The sequence below is a fragment of the Pristis pectinata genome, chromosome 17 (assembly GCF_009764475.1).
Source record: "Pristis pectinata isolate sPriPec2 chromosome 17, sPriPec2.1.pri, whole genome shotgun sequence".
Lineage (NCBI taxonomy): Eukaryota > Metazoa > Chordata > Chondrichthyes > Rhinopristiformes > Pristidae > Pristis > Pristis pectinata.
In genome coordinates, this window is record NC_067421.1 from 27,666,239 (window position 1) to 27,689,673 (window position 23,435).

The window sequence follows — 23,435 nt, forward strand, 5'->3', positions numbered from 1 at the left end:
CCGCCGAACCGGAAGTGCATCCGGTCGCCTTCCGGCCGGCTGGTCCCCAGCGCTGGCGCCTCCCCTGGGTGGGAGGGGAGCTGCGGGAGGCGGACGGAGGAGGGACAACCCTCCTCCTGCAGAGTGGTCCCAGTGCTGTGGGCTCCAGCACACCCCCATCCAGCTGGCTCTGCACTGTGGTCGAGCCATCCTCTATCACCGTGCCCAGTACCACCCTCCAGTTTAATGCACATCTTTTTTCCCCAGTTCTGATGAAGGGTCATCCACCTAAAACGTTTCTCTCTCTGCAGAAGCTGCCTGAATTGCTGAGTATCTCCAACATTTTCTATTTCTAATTTTCAGTGCAGATAATTCTCCCACTCTGAACTATCTGTGGCCTCCTGCACTGTTGCAATGACGCCAACACAAGCTTGAGGAATAACACCTCAGCTTCCATCTGGGTACTTTGCAACCTTCCACATTCAATATTTGAATTCTCCGACGTTATGTAGCTCATTCTTTCCGCTTGCCATCATTTTGCCTCCGTTTTCCTCTTTCTATTAGTGTGCAGGGCATAGGCAAAGAAGCATAATGTGCTTTTAACTGCCACTTTAACTCATTTGGTCTCATTGGAGATGGTCCCTTTGTTTTACCCATCCCTCTTACACTTTCTCTCTTTCCCAGTTCTGACAAACGGTCTGGGACCTGAAATGTTAACTGTTTCTCTTTCCACAGGTGCTGCCTGACCCACTGACTGTTTTGAGCATCTTTTAGCTTTTATTTCAGATTTCCAGTATCTGCGGGGTTTTTTTGTTTTTATGTTTCAAGATTTTTAAAGTGCTCTAAATATTTACAGAAATATTTCAGACAAAAACAATTCTGACAGGGAGTCTGCAGAAGGACTTGGACAGGTTAGGAGAATGGGTAAAGAAGTTGCAGATGGAATACAGCGTAGGGAAGTGTGGGGTTATGTACTTTGGTAGGAAGAATAAGGGTGTAGACTATTTCCTAAATGGGGAGAGAATTGAGAAATCGGAGGTGCAAAGGGAGTCCTAGTTCAGGATTCCCTTCAGGTTAACTTCCAGGTGACTTGGTAGTCAGGCAGGCAAATGCAATGTTAGCATTAATTTTGAGAGGACAAGAAATATAAAAGCAAGGATGGACTACTGAGGCTTTATAAGGCATTGGTCAGACCGCATTTAGAATATTGTGAGCAATTTTGGGCCCCGTATCTAAGAAAAGATGTGCTGGCTCTGGAGAGGTTTCAGAGGAGGTTCATAAGAATGATCCTGGAATGAAAGGCTTTATGTATGAGGAGCATTTGATGTCTCCGAGCCTGTACTCGATGGAGTTCAGAAGGATGAGGGAGAATCGCATTGAAACCCATCAAATACTGAAAGGCCTGGATGGAGTGAATGTGGAGGGGAAGTTTTCATTAGTAGGGAAGATCCAAGCCTCAGAATAAAGCGATGTCCCTTTAAAACCAAGATGAGGAGGTGAATCTGTGGAGCCAGAGAGTGGTGAATCTGTGGAGTTCGTTGCCATGGAGGGCTGTGAAGGCCAAGTCACTGGGTATATTTCAGGCAGCTTAAGGGTTATGGGGAGAATGGTATTGTGAGAAAAAAAAACTATGATTGAATGGTGGAGCAGACCAAATAGCCTAATTCGGCTCCTATATCTTATAGTCTAACATTTAATATAAAATTGTAATTTTATTAGCAAAAGTAAAGAATAATGATATTCTTCTGGCATTATAAATTGTGCCATTATGTGTTTCAAAAAGAAAAAGCAATATAAAAATAAGGAAAAATAAAGAGAAAGTTAAGACAGGAGTCCAAAGACATAGCTGAAAAGAAAGGTGGGTACCTAGACACAAGGAATCAGCCAGCAGTTCCAGAGGATTGGGTATGCTCAAAGATAACATGCAGGATGAGGTGCTCCAGAGGGTATTTTTACAGTGTAAGCCCAAGTAATTTACTAAACTTTGAGAGCAAGGATCGGAAACTTGAAATTTAGTGGTCAAGAAAAACTACTGACCTATGTAAAGTATGTTGGTGATGGAAGAAGGGGGAGTTATTGCTGATGAGGGAACCTTTATAATAGGTGAAAACAAGATCAATTGGCATAAATTTAGGAAAACTAAGTCTTAAGTAATAAAGCACAAATATAGAAAGTACAGGGATGAGATAATTATAACTGTTGAAGTTACTTTGTTAATGGATGTTTAGGGATGAAGCTGAATTTGAGGCCAGTAAAATTCCAAAATTTGTACCTCAATCTGAAGTTATGGTTTTCCGGAAATAAATAGGTCTTTTTCAGGCTGGAAGTATATAACTGGTGAAGTGCTTCAGGATTAGGTTGTGGCCGTCAATTATTTACTATTCATTTAATGTCCTGTAGGAGGTGGCAGAGTGTAAGTTTACCAATGACACAAAAATAGGCGGAGGACATGCTACATGAGGATAATTAGGTTATAGATAGACTGAGTCGTCAAAAACTTGGCAAATGAGTTTAATGTGGGAAACTATGAGGTCATTCACTTCAGTTAGAGGAATCGAAAGGCAGACTATTATCTAAATGTTGAGAAATTGCTGATGAGTGGAGTACTGATTATGTGTTTTTGTGCATGAATCACAAAATGTTAGCAGGCAGGTGCAGCAAGTGGTTTCGAAGGCAAATGGAATGTTGGTCTTTATTGCAAGGGGTTTGGAGTTTAGAAATGAGAAAGGTGTGCTTTCAACAATTGTACAAGGTATTGATGAAAGTACACCTGGAGGACTGTGCAGTTTTGGTCCCCTAACGAGCAAAAATACACTAGCATTAGAGGCATTGGAGGTTCATCCCAGGAATTAGCCTATTACGTGGCTAAAGTTGGATCTGTATTCTTTGGAGTTTAAAAGATTGAGGGATGATCATATTGAAACATGCAAGATTCATAAAGAGCCAATGACAGGGTAGATGCTGTGGAAAAGTCTAGAATGAGGGGACATAGTTAAAAGAGTCAGGGCAATCATTTAAAATTTGAAGAGCATAGGAATTATCACAGTGTGGTGAATTTTCTGGAATTCTCTCGTCCAGAGGGTTGGAGAGGCTGGATTATTGGAGGTATTTAAAGAGGAAACAGAAGCATTTCTGAAAGACCAGGTTATGGGGTATTGGCACAGAATAGGAATTGATGCCTGGGGTAAATCAGCAGTGATCATATTGAATGGTTGAACAGGCATGAGGGGTCAGGTGGCCTACTCATTGGTTTGATTTACAGACCAGACATGTTAATGTTGGTCATAGCTGAAGTCAGCTTCACTATTACAGTCATTAGGCATGAGTAACTTTTAACTCATCCAGATCTTGGGATTCTGAAGAATGTTTTGGTTGTAGGCTTCTAAGATACCAACATGGGGCAGAGTAGATTTGGTGCCCTTTATGTTCATCACTAAATTGCAGTGCTCTTTGTGTCAATCCTGATAAAGGCCCATCTTTTGTACTTGATTAACAACAATACAAAGAATAAAGTGTGTGAAACATATGAGAAACATATGAATTGTGTTGGAGATACAGGTTACCTCTGATGGTGTAGGCACTGAGTTGTGACTATTTTTATATTTCCACTATGTTTGAAAGGAGACTGGTAATAAATAAGGAATATGAAACACTTCTAGTGTCATTTGTACTGCAGTAGCTGTTACTATAACTGCTGACACTGAATGATTCATTAAGACAACACAAGAATAATGGTGGAAGAATTCCTCCTTGTGCTAAATGTTAAGAAACACATTTTGAGATACTTTTACACATTTTCCCTTTTATTTACTTATAACTATTTACTTTTTGGGTTCAAATAATTGAATCCTCTTCAGTGAGCAGTGCTTGTATAAAATTTTTGTTTGTTCATTTGATTTTCAGAATTTATTTTAGCTACATTTGATGTCTCCTCAGACACAAGATTTTTGGTTCATTAATACAACCGTCTTCAGTGCTATTAATGTTAACCACTTAATAGAGACCACATTTTCATGTGCACCAGAGAGAGGTCTGGTTCTTGAATTTGGCTCTCCTAAATTCTACATATACTTTAAAAGGATTTTTGAAAATTTATTTTAATCCTAAATATTATTTAATGCAAGAGCCCATATTTAGAAAACATTCAATGATCTATTTTGTGCTACACAAGGATGAACTGAATAACTTATGTCTCATAAGTTCTATATGCAGTTATATATAATTGATTTTGCTTGAACTCATTGAAACATTAAACTCTTGGTGGGCTTGACAGGGTAGATGCTTCCCTCTGGTTAAGGAGTCTAGAACTAGGGCCACAGTCTTAAAATAAGGGGCGGGTGATCTAGGACTAAAATAAGGAGAAATTTCTTCACTCAAAGGGCAAGGAGTCTTTAGAATTCTCCACGCCCAGAGAGTATGGAGGGTCAGACATTATTTGCATTCAAAACAAGGGCTCTGGACATTGAAGACATTAAGGAAAAAGGGAAAGGGCAAGAAAATGGTGTTTGAGGTAAATCGGTCCTACTAAATGGCCAAGCACCTTACTAACTTGGAACAGTAGGATGCTAGTTCACTAATCTTGCCAAATTAGAAATTGACAGCTTATCAGAATCTCATTATTGACAATTCTGGTTTTAAAAATGATCTTGCAAACCACAAAAGAAAATTAACAAGTGCTATCCTTTTCAATGGAATTGGCTTCAGTAACAGCGAGCTTTCTGATTATTGGAAACTTTGCTGTCATTACAGTGATAAATAAATTAACAAGAGCCCTTAATAGTAATTGAGTGTGAAATCACGAGAAATGGTTCAGCTGGCCATCATACAGTTTCAATAGTTATTTTCCCATCTATTCAATCAGATCAAAGAACTCTCAATAGCTATATTGCAAATCTATGCAAACTACAAGAAAAAACAACACCTCAGCAAAAAGATTTCACTGGAGTTCAGTTTACATACCGATATTTGCTGTATCATTGGGGGAAGAAAAAACACACACCTTAATGAATCACTTTATTAAAGAAAATAGAAAAATAATATTAAGAAATATTTTCTGGGAACTTTGTTAGGAACAAAGAACAGTACAGCACAGGCCCTTCGGCCCATGATGTTGTGCTGACCTTTATAAACCTACTCCACAATCAATCTAACTCTTCCCTCCTACACAGCCCATAACTCTCCACTTTTCTTATATCCATGCTCTTAGGAGTCTTTTAAATATCCCTATTGTATCAGCCTCTACCACCACCACTGGCAATGCGTTCCAGGCACCCACCACACTCGTATGTAAAAAACCTACCTGACATCTCCCCTAAACTTTCCTCCACTTACCTTAAATGGATGTCCTCTGGTATTGGCCATTGTGCTGGTGCTGGCTGTCTACTCTTTCTATACCTCTCATAATCTTATACACCTCTATCAAGTCGCCTCTCATCCTCCGTTGCTCCAGAGAAAAGCCCTAGCTTGCTCAACCTTCCCTCATAAGACATGTTCTCTAATCCAGGCGACATCCTGGCAAATCTCCTCTGCACCCTCTCTAAAGCTTCCACATTCTTCCTACAATAAGGCGACCAGAACTTAACACAATACCTTAAGTGTGGTCTAACCAGAGTTTTATCGAGCTGCAACATTACCTTGTGGCTCTTGAACTCAATCCCCCGACTAATGGAGGCCAATACACCATACGCCTTCTTAACCACCCCATCAACTTGTGCGGCAACTTTGAGGGGTCTTTGGACTTGGACCCCAAGATCCCTCTGAAAGACACCAATGAGTAAATTTTAAATCAAATTTTATTGATGCGTAAATTATGTATATTGTCTTGAAACAACAGGATTCATTTAATAATTTTAGTATTTATCAAAGCCATACCAGCTGAACATTTCTAGATGTAATTCTGAACAGGGTTCATCAAGAGAAGATTATTTTGGCATCCAGCACAACAATGATGGAGTAGAACAGTATTTTCCTCCACTCTCAGACAGCCATCACACAAAAGTGATTCCAAATCTTTGTGCTGAATCAGAATTAAGGCAGAAGTGAAAAAGAACCAAATGTTCGTTCTGCATTTGACCAATGCAGAAATGTCAGTATCATTCATATTTTCAGTTCACTAAAACACGAGAGGTTGTTTAGAATTCGATGGAAATATATTTTCTCCTGGCAAAAATTCATGTAGCAAACCCACCTCTCAAACACTTCCAAACCCATTCTGTAGCCAACCAATAAGCACATTAACAGCACAACTTGTCGAGAGATGGCATTTCTCTCACAAACCTTTTCCACCCTGTCAGCAGAGGAGCAAATCTGAATTTGCTTTTAGGGTTTCACACTTTTACTAACAAGTGCAGAATTTTGTTGCAATACTTCCCATTCTTTCCAGACTTCAGATGATATAACATTTATTAAGCATTTGTCAGAAAGTAACTTGAATATATGAACAATTTTTAATAACATTATGCTAATCCTGCAAAAGAAGCATTACGAAAATAGTTGAATTTTATTTATCAATCATATATGAATTATATAGACTGGTTATTTACCAGTTGCACATCTAGCAGGAGTACAGTATGTTATTTTTATTGAAGTTGAATAACAAACTAGTTTCTTAAGTTTTCCATTAGGGAATGTGGAAGTAGATCTAGAGAATAAGGTACATGTCTGGAGTAAGTTATTTAACAAAAACTAGACTGTAAACCTACATGCATTTGAGATAACTTAAATAAATTATGCATTTTCTTGTTGGATTACTCCTAGAGGGGTACATTTTAATTTCCCGAATTTGGAAGAATGCTGCAGCTTCTATGGGCATGAAGGTGAGTTATTGCCAAACATAGGTCTGAATTCCGTTCAGAGCTACATGTCCCAAAGGGTGGTCTGTGGAAGCTAACTCAGATCTCATGCTAGCCTGCAAATAGATTCTTCCAACAACAATTACATGGTGAGGGGCAACTCTGAGGCCTTAGAAATCCACAGTATTTCGTGAGTGTCAATATTCTGGAATTCACTCCACACTCTCTATCCTCACTCCATCTTTCTTTTCTCATTTAAGATCCTACATTCCCACCTTGTTACACATCATTTGGCATTATACTCAATTTTGTCTGAATACAGCTTGGTTGTCTATATTAAAGACACTTTGTAAAGAAAAGAAATATTCCCTTCACATGCTCAGGCTATTCCAAATAATGTTTTTAAAGATGACTTTGATTTAATGATAAATACCAGGGATAAAGTCCTGTTTTTTGAAATGGTGTCATAGCTGAGAAGGACGTTGCCTGAAATGGAGGGCTATAAAGAGGGATTGGATAGGTTTAATTTATTCTCACCAGAACATAGGAGGCCGGGGGGTGATCTTACAGAGGTTCATAAAATTATTGGGGGAGGGGGCAGAGATTGGATAAATAATCTTTTTCCCAGGCCAGGGAAGTCTTGAACTGGAGGGCACAGGGTAAAGGTGAGAGGAGACAAATTTGAAGGGAGATTTGGGAGGTAATGGTGGTGGTTAACTTCGCCAAGCTGTCAGAGATGGTGGGAGGCAGATACAATTACAACCTGATAAGGCATTTCGTCAGTATTGTTCCAGTATGTTAGCCTAGAATTTTGTATTCCAGCCTCTGAAAGGCACAACCTTCTGACTTAAAGAGTTGTAATCACAGAACCGTGACTGCTAATAATGTTTAAATCTCAATTTTTGGATATGGGCAATGTTGGCATGACAGCAAGCTTCCTCCTCAGACAAATGCAGTCCATAATCATATACATACTCCTATGCTGATGTTTGGTACGAAATTTCTGAATTTCACATGTATTGAGGTAGCTGAAGTTAGTCAGACCCAGGCTGAACTACCGAACAGAGTTAAGGTTAAAAACCTCCAACAATCATTACCATCTTCCTCTGTGAGTGGTTTTTAGAAATCACACCCATGTTTTTCAATGCTAAGCTAGATTACAACCATTAGAAACTTTACTCTTTTTTTTCCAGACCTGGATTTTACTATGGCTCACTGGTGGCACATTGTGAAATGCTGCTTTGATGACTGGGACAATCACTCATTTCACCTCTAGCATTCAACACTTGTTCATGCTTGGTCTAATGCTTCAAGTAACCTTGAAGAGTAACCTTGACAAAACCCAAGCTGTGTCACTTGAACTTACCATGATATTTTGCACAAGTGCCACTTGATGATTACATCATTTTGCTGATTATTGAGTCTGATAGTGTGATGACTGGCTGGTTTGCATTTATTCTGCTTTTGCAGAAAGGATGTATTTGAGAGCAACTTTTCACATTGTTGGTCAGGTGATAAAGCTGTCATCTAACCATCACTGTCCACTATTCAGTGGTTTGTCACTGTCATTGTGAACTGAATTGAAATGGTTGAGGACTTACATTGGCATAGAGCATGAAGCTGGTCCACCATTCCACTCTCAGTTCACATACCTCAATCCCGTCAGCGAAATCACCTCAATATCTTTTACAATGTACCAGTGTGCTCGCAAAGGTATTTAGAGTTTGTTATGTATCACATGTAGTTAGAGTATGAACCAAAGTAATTCAAAGTTCAAAAAATGGCTCAGTTGACAGCAACTTGTTTTCATATATTGCCATCATGTGACAAAATATCTTCATCCAGAAATTAATTTTTGATTCAATGCATGATGTAGGCATTCCTGGCAAGGATGGGACCCATTGCCAATCTCTAATTGTCCTCGAATTGAGCCGCTTGCCTCTTTAAGAGGGCAGACGAGGGTTAACTACATTGTTGTGGCTAAAATGAACAAACACTATTATTTCCTCTGAAGAATGCTTAGAGAATCTAATAGTTATGAGGCTATATTTATGCTAAAAGAATACAAGGTGACATTGAACGTTAATTCTTATCCTCCTCGAGAACATTTAAATGAAGCATTCTTTTCCCTCCAGTGCTGTTAACTGGGCAGAAAATGCTTCCTCACTTTGGTTTATGTCAACAATACATCGGATTAATTGATTTTAAAACAAAATATACATCTTACTCCCTCATTACAGCCTTTTGGATTACTGAAATTTGTCCTAACGGAATTTACAAATCACTACCCAAATATTTAAGATACAGAGTGAATTTTGTTCTCACAGAATTTGTAGAAAGAAATATAAATAAATCAACACAAAGTTTATTTTTCTCAACTCCTGTTTCTTGGTGCATGTGCAGATGTTGCGGCTTCACGTTATGGAAAATTGAAATACGGACCATTTTCTAGGAATGCAACCCCGCTGTAACACGGAGGCAGCTTGTATATACGTTTGTGTTTAATGCAAAAGTGCAATCCAGGAATACTACTTTGCCAACATTATAGATACATATTTAATTATAAAAATGCAGCTTAAGTAAAAAATATAAATTCAGCATTTCATTAATATCCACTGAAACTAAAGCATTTGAGGAAAAAAGGTAATGCAGGAGAAGCACTGGGCAAAGATGTTTCATCACAAACAAAACACACAAAATGTAATATAATGAATATATCACAATAAGCAGACATCTTGGGTGGAATATTCTTCTCATCCCTCATGACACACTGAGCAAGGAATAAAATATGTGCAGCAACAACCTTAAGCTTCAAAATTGATTTGGAAATCTGGAGTGATTACATCAATTTAGCTTCATGTAAAAAAAACAAATAAACAGCACATAGTCACTTGGCCATTTAATGCACAACAGCTTCAAGATGATGAATTGTATTAGATACCTGTCTATTGAAAACATCAAAAGCATCAGAGGAACTCTGTAATCATTCACTTTGCATAGTATGTATGGGCTGAATGCATTTAGTCAAGGTGGTTCATCTCCTTCCAGCACATTCTCCTCATATTTTCCTGAAAATCATGCAAAGACCACATATGGCAGATTCTTTCCTATTAAATATCCATCTCTGCCATTCCCTCACACCCTCCACCCAAACTGAGTTCATGCTGAGTAAGTTATACCTGTAACTCAGGGATATGTAGGTGGAGTGTTGGGTCATGCAATAATGGTACTGGGAATAAAGGAGATTGTGAGGAAATGCACTTTGCTGCAAAATCAGGATTACTCCAAAAATAATAAACAAAACATAGTAAAAGATTATTGGCACCATCTAGGGACAATTCTTGCCTTTAAATTTAATTTTCTTTTAACAACATCTACATTGACACTAACATAAAAACATTACTACAATGCAAATTTTGTCTGGTTCTTTGCCTATTCATCATCTTGTTGCATAGGATATATCAACCAGTGTATGCATGTGGGGCCGTCAAAGGATAATAAGTACTTTGGCTATTTGCAGGTCAAGTTTTCTAACTGACGATAAAGTGCCAATGGCTTGATTCTTAAAAAAATAACCCAAATACAGATGTAGTGTCAGATCATAACTGCTAAGTGCTGTGACTAAAGGTAGAAATGAACTTGCAAAAAGGCCTTGAAATAAATTGACAGTAATTCTCACTATTCAAGTTAACCTTATTTTCCGAGTTCCCAATTATTTTTCCTGTGGTAGTTGTTGCAGTGCTGCTATCTATATTTTTTTTGGGAAAGATCAGGCATTGTCAACATTCTTGCTCTTTTACCTTCAAGAGTAAGGACTTATTGCCTAAAGATCTTCTACCTCACAGGGAAGTTGTACATTACCTCTATGACAGACAGAAGCCAGAAAAGGTTACAGTTTGTAAGTCACCTACAATGCACTTAAAAACATACAGAAATTAGAGTGGATCTAAATATTAAATATTCTGAAAATAAATTATTCATTGAAAATATGAATTAAAAATAAGGCATATATTTAGATACAACATAGATACTATGTCATAGTCTTAGTCGTATCCTGCTTTAAATAGTTCTCTGGATTTTTGGTTGACTTTCTTCTTCAGAGTCATCTTCAGAAACCCGTTTGCTGGTTGAAAGTTCGATATGATCATTGACTTGTGTGACTGGATATAAATGTACGTGTGGTGGGGAAGAAGACTCAATATTTGAAATGGTTGACTCACTGTCTAAATGGACCTCCACAATTTCGAGTGTTGTCAAACCTGCTGACCCATTTGATGAATTATCACTAGGTTCAATGAAGGATATGACATTCCCAGAACCGAGGTCCACTCCAGATCCCGCAATTTCATCTTGTGATGTTGTCATGATCTCATGTTCAGAGGCCATAATTTGTGCTGATGTCACTATGCTGGTAGGTATGGTCAGACTAATGCTGTGACTTCTGGGAGACAAAGTTGAAGCTCCTACTAATGCTCGTTTTGTTGTTCCATCAGTGCAGTCAGTTGTAGAGTCCTGACTAGAAACAGGGCTTCCATTAGTTTGATGTTTTAGCTTACTGTACTCCTTCCGTAGTAGCTCCAACTGCATCTGAAGGAGTTCCCTGTGCTGCATCTCCATCTGTTCAATCTGAAAACAAATTAATTGCAGCCATAAATTTTTGATAAATTCCTGTTGTGTTATATCCAGTTATTCTCACATTACTTAATTTCATTCAGGCTTTTATAATAAAAAATGGAATCACAATATGATTCTGTCCAATATTTAGATTTTTACTATGCACTTGTCCAAAAATGAACTGTATTTAAAACTGAGAGTACTGTAAATTACATTTCAATAATGAATATCTAGGATGGATTTGCAAGACAATGTGATTGGGCATGGCATCTAATGTTCATCTACATTTTGTACGTAATACATCATGTAACAAACTTGGGCAGGCACAGTGTGCTCTAAATGAAAAAATGTTAATACAACTGCATGTTAGAATGCATGTGACAAATGTCATCATTTGAGTTATACCCATTCAACCCTCTGCCACATAGCTCTATAAAATTTCTTGAAGTAAGCAATGCAGAAGTAAATTAATTCCTGGATGGACAATAATTTGTGTTACAGGATGAAGTTTAAAAAGAGAGCGAGTGGAGAAAGTGCCATAATTGGTGACTCACTCTTGCATTAAACTTTTGACAGTAATGAGTAAACTGGCTGAATGCTTGAACTGATTTGCATACCAGTCATCTTTTGTATGATTAGTGCAATCCGGTAAATCTAATGCTGCATTTAAGTTAAAATACAATGCACCTTGTCCTGATTGGTCTCCAGGCAAGTTATGGATCTATTAACCAATTAAGAAACATTTGAAGTTAGGAAAGCAGACTTCAGAAGGAGCCTCAGCAAAATGAGTAAACAACTGAGAAAAAAATTCAAAAATACTTTAACATACTTTGTAAATTTGTATTGACATACCAATGTCCTGCTGTACATAACTCATCATTGGATGTTTTATTACAATAGCTCAGCTTTGCCTTCAATATTAAGTGTTGGATTCTTTATGATTTAAAACACAGCAAATGGGTTGATTTTTCAACTATGAACTACCATACGCAAGCTCAAAACTATTTAGTTTTCTTATATCAGTTTGATAATCTTAAATTTTAGATCAGAATCTCTCAGTAGTTCTTTCCTCATTCTTTGAAGGTAGAAGAGTAGACCAACCAAATCATGATTTTTCCAGTGGTTCACTCTCCATTTTCACACTCTGGCCTGAAGTATTTTTCACTGTAAAGAATAGCATTTCAGGTCAGAGAGTGAAAAGTGTAAACTTTGCATGTTGAAAAATGAACAACATGAGGAAGACAACATCAAAGATAGATAATTTAACAATCTCCCTTGTTCATCTTCCATATATACAGTCAATGATGGCTTAAATTGGAGACCAGTTTGGAACATAAAAGGGCTAAATTTAATGTCTTGATATTCACAAGATCACAAGACAAGGGAGCAGAGTAGGCCATTCGGCCCATTGAGTCTGCTCCAAGGAAAAGGGAAAAAAGAAAAAGAAATGAGAAATTGGGGGGGGGGGGGGGGGGGGGCGGGCGCAAAAAAAAATTTAGTCAAAACAACAATACTTCATAAATACATGCAAGTTACATCTACCTTGCATATAGTTAATTGAAACCATTCTCACATTGGCCTGCAGAGGTGGCTACAACACAGCGATACTTTACCTTTTCTGATCACTCATTAAAAGCCGAAGTAAAATGCATGATGTTCACCTGGTTTTGTAATTATACGAGTTAGAAGTATGAAGGTTTTCATAGCACAAAATGGAAGATGCTATTATACCAATGGAAGTAATCTAGCAAGGCAAACAGCAGGCTATTTTAAAATTCTGCAGTTTTCAATCCATTGCCTTCCAATAAAATGGAAGAAAAACTGGTGTCCATGAAACACTAACTAGATTACCATCCAAGCAAAGAAAATGAAAATCCACTCCACTGAGTAACACAAATTTGAATAAAAATTGTTAGGGTAAAATGACCAAAACCCAAGGAGAAGCAAGAGCTATGCTTCCAGATAAAACTTAAATTATAAGGGTGGTCTCCAGCTGAACTTTCTAAGACACAACAGTACATTTGCAATATCACATGGATATTAACTAACCAGCAAATGTAATTGAAGATGATCAGTAAATCACAGCTCAGTGGGTTGAAAGAATTCCCCTCGAACTAGGGGCAAAGGATTTTAATTGATTTCAGCATATTAAGAATGTGCACCACAAAACAGAAGCAATTCTGTATCAAATGGTTTCTCTCAAAAGCCAAACTAGACTGTAGGGTTTCAGGGGGAATCATTGCACACCTGATGTAAGCAGCTTTGCTCAGTGTGATCCTTATAGCTGAACTTCATGAAGACAGAAAAGACAGAAGCTTGTTGGGCATTCATAAATAACAATTCTTAGAATCTGAGAAAATGCTGGCATTTTCTAAGGAGACATGAATATTGTGGAGAGACACGAGATGACAGATGCTGGAATCTGGAGCAAAAATAAAGTGCCAGAGGAACTGCTGAGGTCTTGATGCAGGGTCACGACCTGAAACGTCAACCATCACTTTGCCTCCACAGATGCTGATTAACCTGCTGAGTTGATTTTTTTTTGTTTTTTTGCTCCTGAATATTATGCTTTGTTTTTTTTTGCTCCTGAATATTATGGCAAGTTTGCTCAAGGGACTATGCTAATAGTTTATCTGCAACTTACTCAGCCTGCAGAATTTTAAACCTTTGTCAACATTAATGTCAGATGAATTTGGCGTCTCTGTAGAGAGTAAAAATGGACCATTTTATGGAATGCATCTCAGTTATGCATTGGATTAAAAATTGAGATTGTTTGTAGACAAATCTTCTAAACAGAACCAACTGCCTTCCTTGTATTCTAAACAATTCTGTGCTATAAATCTACAACTAGGTTACTCATTGAATCACACAAGACAGGAGGCAGCTATTCAAGACACTGCCAGCTTTTGAAAACAGTTGTCCATTTAGTCCCACTTCTTTGGCCATTCCCCATAGCAATGCAAAAGTTTTCCTTTAAGTGTAGATTTGCCTTGCTTTTGAAAGTTTTTATTAGATCTTTTCCAGCACCCTTTAAGGTAACACATTCCAAATCATAACTTACTAAGTAACAAAAAAACATCTTTCTTCTGTTGCTTTGTTAATTCCCTTCAACCTCTCTCCTTTGGTTACTAATCTCCCAGTTGAAACAGCCTCTTCTACAGACGCTTGGTACTTCTGCTGGTGATGGAATATCCATTGCTAGAATATGAAATGATCCAAAATTTGTGGGGAGAACTCAATCAAGTCATTTCAAACTGGAAGTAACGTAATGCATGAATTACCATTTCCTGGGAATGAAAATGCCATAGGAATTCAAGAGAAAGTTCAGCTACAAAATTATTTTGCCACCAAGATAACAAATGACCACTTGAGACTTAACAAGAGTCCTGCTCATAATCTGGGCCAGAAGGAAATGAAAATTTGATAACTCTTACAATCATGGAGTCACACAATGCTAAGTCTACACCTTATCACATCTACAAATATATCACTACCCAAGGTCATATGCTATATTGTTCAATTCACAAAATATATAGCGGGCAAGTGTAATGCCAGCATGAACTACTGAATGAACGTACTGGAAAATCAGGACCAATATCTAATTAATTACTGGCCCAAAAAATAGGAACTCGTTGGCCTAACCCAAGTAAAAGCAAAAAGGGGCAATTGACTCTGGTGTGTAGATCCAATAGATATTGGACAAGACCAGCAACAGCAGATGTGAAACCTTAAGAGATAACATTTTTAGATCTCCTGATTTCAGCAGTGAAGAAATACACTGGGAATTTACCTCACTAACTGCTGCCTACAGACTTTTTATATGCACGTCAGCAAAGATTTCCTCTCACCCTGGATCTTTTCCAGTGCAACCATGTCTACAGTGCATCTGTGATGTACCTGAATAGAAGCAATAGCAATGTTCCTCAGCCAGATTGAAGAGAGTGAGAGATAGTTCAAATCAGGTAGCATAAAGCAAGAAATGTACATTTGGGATTAAGAAAGGAAGATAAAGGAGACAGAAAATGTAATAAGTTCTAGAAGTCTCCATTACTGATTTTCTTCTAAGTGAATAAGGTTGACATTAATTTATCAGGGCCAGAAATATTGTTCAGTAGTGATCATTACTTATACAATTATTCTTAAAAGTACCAACCCTAACTTTTCCACCTGTTTTCAGTATGGAAAATACAGCAAGTTCACAGCATTGCACGTGTTTACATGCTGAGACTACAGACAAGGATTACAACATGGAGAAGCTGGGTTTCTATGAAATAACTTCTCATTTTCTGCATTTAACTATACAAAAACATGCACTAGATGTTGCTCTCAGATTTTCTCTGTTATAACAGTGATTGCTGATGGTTTCATAATTATTCTCATTATAAACTCTGGACCACTGTATTTTTATACATAGAAAACAAAACCAAAAATGAAAAAAATTCATAATCACCATTTGATTTATTTTGTTCTCGATGTCTTCAGAACACTTGTATTGCTTTAATTCTTCTGCCATTTGCCAATTGGACTCCATGAGACCTGCAATCTAAAACAAGTTACATGAACAGTTTTTCAGCGAGCTATTGTAATTTCTTGTGCACTGAGTAAATTGGAAACTAACTCAAGACACATTAAGTTTACGATTGCTGCTGAAGCTAGAACAGAGAAAACTTTAGGGCAGACTTAAGAATTAAAAATAGAAAATATATTTTTGTTTTGTTATTAATGACCTGCTAGCAAAATGAGGACAGACAATTTAATGTTTTAGATTTTTCTTTAAAAAAAATACTGGCCACTCTTAATGAGTTTGAATCTTACATTTTTGAAGATTGAAAAGTTTATGAAAACATTTTTCTTGTTTCACTCCTACAAAGCCCACAATATTGTTGGTTAATATTTCCAATTTCCAATAAGTGTCATCTTTATACCTAAAAAAATGTGCAGGAATTTACAGAAACTGTCTAATCTGCCCTGACGATTAGATAAAGCCAATAAGATTTGCTCAAAGTCTGAGAGTATTTCTCTACTTTATAAAAATAATAATATTTCAACGTGTTTCACTAAGGGTTTAGTACCTTGGGTCATCCAGAGGTCGAAGAAACAGCATTATAATTTGCCCTCGAGAAGGTGGTAGTAAGTCATCTTGAACCTGGCTGCAGTCCTTCTGGTGAAAGTACTTACACAATGCTGCTGGGAAGGAGTTCCAGGATTTCCACAGCAACAATGAAGGAATACTGATACATCTTGAATTTGAGATGGTATAATAGCTTGGAGGGAATAGGCAAGTAGTGGCATTCCCATGTGCCTCTTGCCCTAGTCCTGGTAGTAGCTATGGGTTAGGGAGGTGCTGTCAGAGTAGCCTAGGCAAGTAACTGCAGATGGTTTATAGATGACATGCTCTGCAGCCAACGTGTGCAGTGGTAGAAGTGAATTAATGTCTTGTGTGGCGGGTGAGGACCAATTGAATTGACTGCTTTGTCCTAGGTTGGTGTAGAGATTTGAGTGTTATTGAAGCTGCACTCATCCAGTCAAGTGGAGGATATTCCATCACACTTGTGCCTTGTAGATGGCGGAAAGGCTTTGGGGTGTCAGGAGGCCTCCCACAGGACACCCAGCCGCTGACCTGCTCTTGAACCACAGCAGTTGTGTGCTAATCCCATTGAGTTTCTGGTCAATGATAATCCCTGCATGTGGATGGCAGGGAACTTGGAACGGGTAATGCCACCGACATCAAGAGTAGTGGTTAAACTCTCTCCTGTTGGAGATGGCCAATGCCTGATAATATTTGTGGTATGAATGTTACTTGCCATTATCAGCCAATATCTCAACATTCATTTGCTAAGGAATTTGGAATGGAATTTAAAATTTTACTATCAGCAAACACCCTCACTTTTGCCCATTTTGAAAGAAAGCAGATCACTGATGATGCAACTAAAGATCATTGGGTCTAGTACAATGCCCTGTGGAAATCTGGGATGATTGACTTCCAACAATACCACCATCTTCCTTGGTGCAAAGTATGACATCAACCCCTGGAATATCTTCCCCACAATGTCTACTAACTGAAGTTTAACCAGGGCTACTTGATGTCACACTTGGTCTAGTGCTGCCTTAATGTCACTTCCACTTCACCTCTGGAGTTCAGCTCTTTAGCCCATGTTTGGACCAAGTCTGTGTTAAGTTCAGGAACCAAGTGATCCTGCTGAAAGCCAAACTGGGCATTGGTGTGTAGATTGTTGATGAGTAAGTGCTGCTTTATAGCAATGTCAACGATGCCACTGATGATTTGGATAGAATGATACTGAAGTAGCCAGAATGAATTTGACTTGCACTTAGTGAACAGGATGTAAATGGGCAATTTTCCACATTTCAAGTAGACACCAGTGTAGTAACTGTGCTTGAACAACTTGGTTAGCGGTGCCGCTTGTTCTACACCAGTGGTCTTCGGTCCTGATGCCATACCCTGTCCTTTCAATGACTAAAACTCTAACATATGACACACTAGAAATAGGTTAGGATTCTCGGATAGCTGTTGTGTTACACACCTGGTCCTTCAGCTGTTGTACTTCCATTTGTAGTCTGTGCTCATTTTCTGCTTTCTCTACCCGTAGTTGCTGATTCTGCTGGTGTAGTTCTAACAGCTGCTTCTCTATTAGCAGATTCTGATCCAAAGCTTCACCATTCTGAAAGATTCAGGTAGATTTAAATGTCCAATTTCTAAAAGAGAGCATTACATGAAGAACTAGAAAAAAGTTGTAATCTTGGGCTTTGAAACAATTAAATTCTTAATGGACAGCTCTAATGGAGATTTTGGTAGAATGCCAATTCACTAACACCTAGCAAACCCAATGTTAAAATGCTACAAAACATCCCTCCTTTTATACATACAAGATAAAAGATTCAAGATAAGACAATTAGTATCTAAGTAACAAAAAGTTCATTCAAGAAAGCTGCCTTTGGTGTATCTGATACAAAGTAATGACACTAGTTCGTGAAAGATACCTGAAATGCAGCTCTGATTCCTGTAATCTCAATATTATAGACTGATTCACGCTATAGTTGATGGGGCTTTCAATTGTCCCAGTTCCATTCCCCATACTTCTGCTTTCAACCCCTTGTTCCCATCCAGAGCAAAGACAGAATTCTCATTGTACTCCATATATCCAGCCCATCACCCTCCACATTCAATGGACCAACCTCCATAATTCCTGACACCTTCGAAGTGACATCAGACATCTTGCCTTCCCCTCCCAGCACTTCAAAGGGATCATTTCCTTTGCAGCTGCCTGGTTCACTCTTCCATCTCCACCAATTTCAAGTGCCTTTCCACAGCATCTTCCCATGCAACAACGGGAGATGCAACACTTGCCATTTTACTTCTTTTCATCCCACCATCCCAGGGACCCAATCACTCAGTCATAGTGTCATACAGTATAGAAACAGGGCCTTTGTCCTAAGCGATTCATGCCGACCAAGATGCCCATCTAAGCTAGTGCCATTTGCCTGCATTTGGCCCACTCCTTCAAAGTGAGGCAGCAATTCACTTGCACTTCCAGTACAGAGTACTAGATTCAGCACTTACGATGTGGTCTTTTTTGTATTGGAGAAACCAAACACGGGTTGGGTCACTACTTTACACAACACCTCTGTTCAGTCTGTAGTGGAACCGAGGTTCCAGCTACCTGCCTCTTCAAATACCCATCCACTCCCATTCTGACCTCTGTCTTTGGCCTCTGTTCCAACAAATCCCAATGCAAGCTCGAGAAATGGCACATCTTCTGAGAAGGCATATTCCAGTCCCCAGAACTGAACAGAGAATTCAACAATTTCAGGTAACCAGCCTTGCTACACATGTCAGAACTCACCAGTTCTGATGAAAGATCATCAACAGATTGTGAATTCAGTTTTTCTCTAATCACAGATGATACTCGACTTGCTGCTCATTTCCAGCGTTCTCTTGTATGTGACATTTTCAGTAATTGCAGTGTTCTGTATCTCGGTTACATCATTGCTTCCCCATCCATCTCTGCCCTCAATCATCTTCTGCTATCTACTCCTCCTCCAGACAGATTAGTTGCAATTAACAAATCTTCACCACCCTCTCCCAATGGGCACTACCAGCATTGTCAAATCATCTCCATCCTATCATAGACATTTCCTTTGTTCTCTCCAATCCACCCATTTCTCTGCAACTTAAAGTATGCTTTCTTTACGATCTATTCTAATTCTGATAAAAGGACATTGAACCAATTGAACTCTGCTTCTTTCTCCAGTGATGTGTTTGATGTCTGAGTATTTCCAGCATTTTCAGGTTTAGACTACTAGGCAAGAGCAGTTTTTTTTTGGCTTTTTCAACTGATTCATGGTATCTGATACAAAATGTTGACATTACTTTTGATTGTGAAAGTTGTAATGATTCTAGCAAAATCATTCTAGCAAAATAAAGTGCAATATAATTGAAGTGAATTGTCAGATTTAGTCTCTTAAATGTTTATAAACCAAAGTAGCTGATAAAGACTTTTTACAGATGGCAGTGGACAAAATATGCTGGAAAATATCCAGGGCATATGCCATTAGTGTGTGGGGGAGAAATGTCAGCAATGTCTGACAAAGATGTGCTATTGTAGGAGTTAAGAGTTGGCACAAGTTGCAGAATGGTTTGCACTGTTCCATTAGCAAAGAAATGGATTCACCATCAACTTCCCAGTGAACTTCAAGAATTGCTGCAATTGTGCTGCAAAAACAAATTAACACTGAAGGTTTAGGCTTGCCATTTCATGGTATTAGCTATCAATGGGTAATTTAGGTTTTGAATCACTTCCAGGAGTTGTTTGTTATTAATGATAATTGTTTAAACATGATGCAAGTAAAAATGGGAAAGTTATAAAAAGAAATAAGTCCCTCATAAATGTATTAGTGAATATCACTAATTGACAGAATAGAAAAGAAACAATGAAAAACAACAGATTATAAACTGTTTTACTGGATATGAAAGTCACTAATTGAGAAAATGTGACCTAATAACTGGCTAACAAAGCAAGAACTGTTTCTGACCAAATGAGGAAGATCATCAAATATGATTTGTTGAAAACTGCATTAGAAACATGTTTTTCATGTGTAGGATACAGCTATCTTTAGTTTGAATCCCTTAAGTTAAATTTAATTTGAATCCTGGACAGGTTTTTGTGACATATCCTAACAGCAAAAAAAATTTTTAAACACTTCTTCATGTAATCCTGTAATTTTCATTTATCAGGTGTCAAATCTTCTATTTTTAAGAGCTTTGCTAACCATGCAAATCCTTAAATTTCCTAGATAAGGATACACAATCAGTCCTATTGTTTACAAAGGACTCTATTGACCTTGTGTTATCAATTCACACTTCCTGGAGTTCACAGCACAGCAAAAATAACTGGAAGGGAACAGTGAGGAAATATTCAGTTCATGGCACTAACCGTAAAGTGCTTTGCTGCAATAAATTTGGGTCAAATATGTCCTGATTTCATTGATCTTTACCGTGTCTCCTTTATGAGGATCTAATCGCTTTTATGTTACATAACATAAATACTTTGGCTCTTATGTATACAAAACTAGAATAACTGGAAATTTACATAAATCTGGACCCTAATGTTTACTGGGCAGTAGAAATCCTGGTTTAATCACAACAAATTGCATTTTTCAAGACACGGAAACCCTGCCAAATTTAATTACAGAATCTCCATAATATGTTTTTCTTCAATTCTACTTTTGAGGGGGGTGAGGAAGAGAAATTAAAGCCCGTTGAGGTGAGGGTGGAAGTAGTGGAGGAAAAGTGGTAATAAGGAAGCAGAGCGCTAAAGATCAGGGCTTAGCAGGTGGGTGGTGAAGAAGGGAGGTCAGCAATCACATAAGGGTAGATAGGCGTGCTGTGCTTGGCAGGAGAGGCCCTATTAAGTGCAGTAATACTCAATAAGTCTTCTTGAGCCAAGCACACTGTAAGTGCATTTCCTCTATCTGTTGGTTTCACCTCCCTTCAATGCTGGGTTTTATGCTATCTGAGAATTCCAGTCCGCAATTGTTAAATTAAGTTGTTTCCAATTGGACTGTAGTGGATTGTAGCGGATGTATAACCCTTGTTTTCCAAGATGACATACAAACACATTGTCTGCCATCCATCACAGGCTTGGTGTGCTATTCAGATTCTTTCATTTTTAGCCATCTAATATTTAACCATCCTCACAGGTCTTTGGGTCAGGATGTGGTTGTTAATACAAGTCATGGGCTCTAAAGTCTTTTAGGAATTAGATTCATAATCACAATACAAGTTCTTGATTTCAAACATACTACGAGACAAAAGTGCCCAAATGGAGGCTAAATATTGTGCTGGAAAAGGGAGTGAGGACAGGTCATGTCTGCCCATCTTGTAAATGGTACCTTGACAATGAAGGAAATGGATTGAGGTGGAAATGGTATTAGGAAAGTAATAACAGGAAAATTAATACCATTTTCCAAATGTGCAGGTAATCTATTTATGAGTGAAAAATAATCCATTACATGTCTAAAGGATATTTGGAAATGCCTGCATTTTGTCTGAATATTGAGTGTGTTGCTTGGGTTACTTTAAAAGCAGGAGGAATCTAGAATATTCTGTAGGATTGATGCATTTGGTCAAAGTGTAATAGCAATGCATCAAAAAAAAGGACATGCATTAAAATAGCAACAACCTACAGGGAACTGTAGCAGCAGTCTAGACTGCTGCATTATCATACTTTATTTTATCCAGGCCTCTTAAAGTACAATGAAATGTTATCTGCCTAAAGTAACGTCCATGCTGACTCACTGTGGTTTTTAAATAAAGCAGTGAATGAGCAGCAAAGCCTAAGATCAGAAGGTAACTGATTTCCCCTCTTTTACTGATGGAACTGTTCCAGAAAATGCTCAGAAGCAATAAAGAAGATTCCTAATACTTATTTTGAAGCAGAAACAATATATTTCTCCTTGATCCTCAACAAGACACTTTTCCTTGATCCTTTCTCATCTAGGATTTTATAAATTTCTATAATTTCAAAAACAGCCCAATACTGCTTCTGGTACGAAATAATCAAAAAGTAAATATCACGCCACAGTTTTGAAATCATAATGTCATTGTAAGGATATTTTTTGCAACTTAGCTGTCCAAGATAAAGTTTGGCAGATCTGCAGAAAGTTTTAGTGATTCTGAAGGGAGAGAGGAAAATACAGCAGTATTTTAAAACATAACATTGTTCATGCAATATTTGTTAACTATTTGCTCTTGGTGCAGATGATGAGTCTTCTACACAGTTGGTGAACTAGTTCATCTGCCTCTTGCTGACATTCACACTATCAAGTCTTCTCTACGGGATTAGCCCGACCATTTAAAAAACAGAGTTGGCAGCTACTGAGTTGGAAGTGTTACAATCTACCCCTCTGTCAACAGCCTTACTTTTTTTCCTCCCAACTTCTGAGCTGGGTTCCATTTGTTCCCAAACAGTCATCATTCTCTGCAGCAGTTGCTAGAGACAGCTCTGTAGAGCTGGAAAGGATTTGAAGTCACGGAGTACAGACCGGCCCTGGTAAAGCAGGAAACAAAGTACAAACATCTCCAGGCTGTTAGCAGTAGTATTTGGAAGATTAACATCTCATTCCAAAAAATTCCAAGACAAACTGGGAGGCTGGACAACTATCATTCTGCCATGTCAGTTCAGCGCAGCCTATAGCTCAAATTGCATAACTCATCTACTCACTAAGACATAAATAAAATCTCAAAATAAATATGAACTCCAATTCCAACAATCCTACGACAGGTTTAATTCATTTGTTAAACCACTCTATAAAGTTATGGTAAACATGAAGGAAATTAATAAAATTTCACCTGATCAGTGATTAGGTTTGTGTTGTCATTATAGACAAGCTCTCCATTTTCTCCATCTGGGTCCATTAGCACCAGAGTTTGATGTCCCATAGTTGATGTAGAGCCCAAGGTATCTTCTGCAGGAGAAATGCTATTGGTCAACCTGCTGTCCTTTTAAAAAACATGAATATTTTTAATATATT

General features: G+C 38.1%; 1 protein-coding gene across 1 annotated transcript in view; it reads right to left on the bottom strand.

Moving 5' to 3' along the window:
- Window positions 1–9,258: 9,258 nt before the first annotated feature.
- The window catches only part of zgc:193801 (uncharacterized protein LOC564476 homolog), a 52,579-nt gene continuing 38,402 nt past the window's right edge, over window positions 9,259–23,435 (bottom strand). Inside the window, exons 5-8 of the mRNA XM_052032223.1 lie at window positions 23,254–23,403; window positions 17,927–18,064; window positions 15,835–15,927; window positions 9,259–11,396 (exon numbers count right to left, since the gene is read on the bottom strand). Coding sequence (XP_051888183.1) covers window positions 10,830–11,396; window positions 15,835–15,927; window positions 17,927–18,064; window positions 23,254–23,403 — 948 coding nt within the window. The 3' untranslated portion in view covers window positions 9,259–10,829. The remainder of the gene's footprint in view (window positions 11,397–15,834; window positions 15,928–17,926; window positions 18,065–23,253; window positions 23,404–23,435) is intronic.